The sequence below is a fragment of the Schistosoma mansoni genome, chromosome W (genome assembly GCF_000237925.1).
Source record: "Schistosoma mansoni strain Puerto Rico chromosome W, complete genome".
Lineage (NCBI taxonomy): Eukaryota > Metazoa > Platyhelminthes > Trematoda > Strigeidida > Schistosomatidae > Schistosoma > Schistosoma mansoni.
Genome location: NC_031502.1, coordinates 50,326,539 through 50,332,906, shown reverse-complemented (window position 1 = coordinate 50,332,906; position 6,368 = coordinate 50,326,539). Strand labels below are relative to the sequence as shown.

Sequence of the window (6,368 nt, the reverse complement as noted above, 5' to 3'; positions counted from 1 at the left end):
TAATTATTATTTTCTGTTATCTATGGCTTTCTTGATTATGAATAACTTTGACTATCAAAGCCATATAATTATATGTTGAGTTTATGTTTTAAATTACAGAGAAATTCACTATGAATGTTACAAGTCCATGTATGTATAACATGTAAAGATAAGTTATACACTTGAAAGGCATATTACTCTACAAATCCTCACAATATAAGCTTATTTCAATAAACCTTAAAGGATCATGATTAAAGTTAACAACAAAATACCGGGTACTAATCATTAAGCAGTAAACATTTGATTCAGTACGGTAGTTAATCCTAACAGATATCAGCTTATTCTCTAATGATGAATATCAAGATATATGAGATGAACGTTTAAAACTATCAATAAACCATCCTTAACAATACAACGTTTAATTCAAAGAACTATGGTTTTAAATGGCACCGCCATCTTGATTTTCTTAATACAGTAATCACTTTGGATTTTAGGATTTTACTTTACTTAAACTCCAGTGGTCAATCATTATTTTCCCTTGATACCTATTTAATCCGAGATGAAAGACATTCATTATAGTTATAACATTGTTAATGGCTACTAATAGTGAATATTCAATGTGTCTAGTAAGCACAATATCTAATGTTCACCCACCCCTTAAATTTGAAACAGTAATTTTAACTACTTGCAAGTAGTTACCCTGTGAGGTCGAGAATTCTCCGACTTTTGTCACAGTACAACTGTGGTACAACTGCTACTTTATCAGGGCTTAGCACTGAAACCTAACCGTATGAGAAAATATCCAAATCGTTTTGGACAATTTAGAAGAAGAATAAAAACAACCAGTTGTTTTTTTACTTCTCAGACTATTACTAATTAGGTTGGTCTTTTTTTCAATAAGAGAATCTTCAACTAACCGAATACACGCAAAGAATTCAAATCGATTTTGACCTCATTAAGGTTGTTATTGAGCGATTCAACGATAATAGACTTTCTAAATGAACTGTAAGAATTTTCCGCAACATTGATTGCTGTTTAATTAATTTAAAAAAGTCATAAAAGCCATTTGAAAGTTAGTTAAATTCAATTTCAGATTATTCTACAATTGTATCTTTCTAATTATTTTATCACTGGTACAGTTTGAGCAAATGAATTGATAAATCATATGGTAGATATATAAAATACCTAGATAATCATAAATCTGAGTAGGAAATAACTCTCTCAATTTACTAAATTAATAATTTTGAGTTATTACATATCACCTACATCAATAAAACAGAAGATAATTTCTAAAGATAGTTGAAAGTTCCTTGACTCTTCTTCGTATTTAGTGGACTTCACTCGCAAGCTCCTTTTAGAAGAATAATTTGAATGACTTCTCTTTACCTTATAAATAAACTCAGAACTTTATGAAACAATTATGATTAATTTATATGTTTTAACTTTTCTGCAAGTGAGCTTATATAGGCTCATACTTTACAGTCATTGCGTTTTGTTGCTAAAAATATTTAACTAAGTGAAATCATAAAGATTTTGATGGTTTACTATAAAACAAGAATTTAACCAACACGAAAATGCTCTCTGTACACAATAATATCCATACGATGATGTGAAAAAGCTTTGCTTTTGTTCACAATACTTAGTCTATTTTCTTCCAAATGAGGAAAAGTCTAATGAGACCTGCTTCATTGTCAAAAATATGCATATAAACTATAAATAAATAAATAATATATTTGTAATATCCCAATGAGTAGAAAAATTAGATTTTCTGACGTTTCGTGACTTAGTGTAAGCCACCTCTTCAGAGAATAAATAACCAAATTAACCTTTTATGGTGTGAGGTGTTTTTGTTTAGTCAAGATGTGGGACGTCTTTTGACGTAATAAACGCGATTCTTTTTCTGGTAGTTGTGCGATTATTGGCTCTATAATTGGAGCAACTTCAAGAGTACTGAGTGGTTTTCTATATAAATTGAAATTTAATCCTTTCTCCAGTAGGGTGACTTCATGATTCGTTAAGTTTCTGTCAGACAAATTATGAACGATTCTTAGATCATTCGGATTAGACTTTATTGCTGACGTTATCTTATCTTTCTTCCTTTCTTTGATCTTTTCAAATTTTTTAATTTGCCGGCGTTTTGATGAATCTAAATAATAGCGTTCTCTTTCAATAAACAGGTTAGAAATCGCGGTTTGTAAATCTGTAGGAATAAAGAGCTTCAGTAGATCATCTAGGTTTGATTCGTTCATGATATTTTTCAAGTAAATATGTACATTTGTGAATACGTTCTCGTAAAAATATTCGAGATGAGCGTTAAGAAGTTTAGATAGATCTCCAGGAGCGTTCTGGAGGTTTTACAGAAAGAGATTTCGGAATAATGTTGTCTTGTAAACATCGTTTATTAAATATTTTGTGATTGTACCAATTGCATTTACACTTGGATAATTTGATCCGGTTATTAATGAGTTTGTAGGTATCATTACCAAGTTTTGATTTGATAATTTTGAATAAATTGAGCATTGGGTAGATTGTTATAAATAAATAATATATTTGTAATATCCCAATGAGTAGAAAAATGAGATTTTCTGGCGTTTCGTGACTCAGAGTAAGCCACTTCTTCAGAGAATAAATAACCAAATTACTTACACTGAGTCACGAAACGTCAGAAAATATCATTTTTCTACTCATTGGGATATTACAAATATATTATTTATTTATAACAATCTACCCAATGCTCAATTTATTCAAAATTATCAAATCAAAACTTGGTAATGATACCTACAAATACATATAAATTATTTGTTTGCATTTAATCGATCCTAGCTATAATTTCTAATAGCAAAACCTCTTAAAATTCTGAAAAAGCTACCTACTTTTTCCATGTGTTTTGTTGTGATGACGGTTTAATGCAAATAACTTAATGTAAGATTAACTCACTTATAAAATAAAGATTTATTTACTTGACCTTGGATAAAATTCCTTTTAAAAATACTAGAGATATAGTTCACTTAATCGAAATAAAACAAATTCAGAAAAATTTAATTTGCTTCATTCAAATAGAAAATGAAAAAATTAGAGCCCCTAAATAATATCAAGTTTGTCTATCTGGAAAATTATAAATTACAAAATATACTTCAAGCAACTTACATAGCACTTATCTACCCCTTAAAGCTACAGTTAAATGACATATTTCAGTAGTCTTTCTGATTTAAAATGCTTTTATCTCTTTTATTTCCTCAAAAGATGACCAATTAGGTATATTTGTTGTTGTTTTAAACATTTTTGGTTTTAGGTGAAACACAAGTTTTGCCGAATTTCGCCTTTTAGCTGAATCGTGAAGTATTCACATCATATGTAGGACAAAATATTCAAGAACTGGGCCAAATACCGAATTCTGACACCATAGATGAATTACGGATAACAAGGAGATTCAGGGTACGTAATCCATCTTATTTGGGACTTGCTAACTGAATGAACCTGAATACATTCAGTCAAGAATATCAACAGTCGGATACTTCAAACCCCTTCCAATAGTGATATAAATACTAATCTTTCTATTCATATGAAAATATGAGAATCCTTGGATTGATATCACTCAAAAACGAAAAATAATGTATGGAAAATGACGATTAAGAATAGATTATTGCCCTAGTTTTCACTTTTATAGTTCATGCCCATCCAGTTTGTAAATCATGTACTAAAAATCAGCTAATTTACCAACATAAGCGCGAAGTTTCAATAGTACCTTAAACTTATACAGATGAATTGAAAAAATTGTTGTAGGATGCAAGACATATGAACTGTGTATGGAATTAACGGCCGAGTTTATTCACTCACAAACTTAGCACGTTTTTATACGACTACAAAACCATGGATCAGCGGTAGAAAAAACGAAAGTAGAGAATGAAGGCTTACAATCAACATTGCGATGATAAAAACATGAAACTGAATTTCTCAATGTTGTCAAAAACAAAGTCGTGCAGTCTTAATCAAAACTTTGTATTAGATCTTTGTAAAAAAGAGTAGTACACTCGACAGCCTTTTTGCATTATAAGTAGGGGCATCTAATGAATATAATCCACTTGCTATGAACTTGAACTTCGAAACTTCACTTATTTAGCGACAATCCTAGAAGTAAACCACTTGATTTCAATGACATTTTATGCAGACGTAAAATTCAGTATAAATGGTCCTATATTAGTCACATTGTTGACCAGTATAATATTTTAAACTATTCGGCGTTAGAGAAAGCAAGGTGTGCATTTTGTTTACCAATTAATGATTATTCTTGATATTATTTCTCACACAGTTGATTTTGAAGGCAGATCACGACGAATTTAGAAGATAATCAACTGTAGTACTTATTAGAAGACGTACATAAGTAGCACGATATAATCCATAATTTAAAAACTCATTATTTTTGTACATGTTAACTTAGTCTAAGAATAGGCATATTTTCCATACTGCTATATCAGCATGATTTCTTGCCGCCCACACCACTCACTTCAAAAGGTTGATGTTTCTGTGACTATTTCCACTTTCGGTAAAGCCACTCCAGTTTCAAAATGTGTCAATCAATAAGTAATTAGACCGCGCCTGAACATTGCTCTATACGTTTTGTCATACTATCCGTATGACAGAATACTTTTGATTATTTATCTTTTAAACTCCAAACTTGAGGAAAATAAAATTTGCTATGTGTCCAAGCACTTTCTCTCCAACCTCACTTTAATTTTCACCAGGAACTATGATCAATCAAACCAGTGAGACGTAAATTATCATTATCTGACAATTAGAGGAAACATGAGATTTTATATCACCACTTGCTGTTCATAAAGATAAGGAAAGTCATTGTTCCCATGTATTTTTTTGTCCTATGTTCTCGCTATTTATTCACATTTTTGTCGGAGAAATTTGCATAGTTTCTTTTAGAAAAATATAGCTTTCAAAAATTACCAAAAACGTCGTGATGTACATAGTGATTTATAAGATGAAGGCAATAATTTATCAAGTACAAATTATCTACATTGTAAGCAAGTCTGAGATATTCGGTTTCACCGATTTTGGTTTTCACAATTTTCAAGTTCCTTTAGTTTCAAAAGATTTGTATAGCATTAAAGCCATACTGTTTGAGGATAAAACATGTTTATAAAAACCAGTTTTTCCACTTTCTGACAAAAAATCATTGGGGCCGAATTCGTGTAAAAGTGCGTTCATGCTTCTTAGAGGTATATATGTATTGTCTTGCCTTAAATCAAGGGACTAATTAAAATTACCTAAACGCATCCTTATTTGTTGACTAAAGATGAGCATAATGGTGGTATTCATTGTTTTGACTTGTAAATTTTAACTACTACATATCTACAACCTTAAAAAAATGTTCTCTCGCTGCTAATAACCAAGTTAAGACAAAAGTATATAAATTTCTTGTTTCTTGGTAGATTTTTGTCAAACACTACGGCTTCACCTAATTAGTTTCCTAAGTATCACTCCACAAGTATGTGATCGGATTATTTTTCTAGAATAAGTTGTCGATTAACCTGGCTCGAGTTTCAACAAAATTTCGAACAGATCACATGCAAATTAGATCATGAAATAAACGATCAACTAAAAGTGCCACAAGTAAAAGCATATCAAAAATTTTAACTGCATAAACTAAATCTGAGGAATACACAGTGTGAGAAGTAGTAAGATGTTCCAGATGTTAAAATAAGCGTCAAAGAATTTTAAAATTACCATTTAGAACAATTTGAATCACACAACCGGAAACTATATCCGAAGTGCTTGTAACTTGGCAATAACCATCAATCGTATTATCTTTGTTACAGTATAGTGTGATATTATCCACTATTTTACTCTCATTTCGAGTAGATACCTATAATAACAACAATCAAGGCATCTTAAAAACTTACCAGCTTTTTTACAACGTCAGCCGCTGCCAAATATATGTCACCAAGTTCAAAATTTTTTTCAACATAAACACAAGCCTGATATGTCTCAAGCTGCAGGAAAAAAGCAAAGGCCATGCAAACGCAAAACGATAGTTAAAAAACTAGCCAGGCGTAACACAACACTGCCTTGACTTTTCAAGAGTTCAAACAAATATGTCTCTTCTTTCAGTTTCGCGCTCTCATCAAAATCTCTTTGTAAAATCTATTATCTCTATGACTTTGGCCACTTAATTTTTGAGATTTTGATTTTCCAAATTTTCAGTTGTTATTTCATCGCAGTAATGTTTACTAATAACTTTGAATTAATAAACCTATACTTACTTTTATAATCGCAAGAGTGCACACCCGCTAAACACATTGTGTAGTCGTGTTAAGAATATTATGGCTCTACTGAAGCTTTTTATCTCACTGTGAACAACTTTGTTTGCCAAAATATGT

At 30.8% G+C, this 6,368-nt stretch overlaps 1 protein-coding gene across 1 annotated transcript; it reads right to left on the bottom strand.

The window, feature by feature from the left end:
- Positions 1–5,695: 5,695 nt before the first annotated feature.
- Smp_155930 (hypothetical protein) lies at positions 5,696–6,005 on the bottom strand (the record flags this gene model as incomplete). Its single annotated transcript, XM_018790045.1, has 2 exons — positions 5,696–5,854; positions 5,892–6,005. The coding sequence occupies 2 exons, from the start codon at positions 6,003–6,005 to the stop codon at positions 5,696–5,698; spliced, it is 273 nt and encodes a 90-aa protein (XP_018655427.1).
- Between the last annotated feature and the right edge of the window lie 363 nt (positions 6,006–6,368).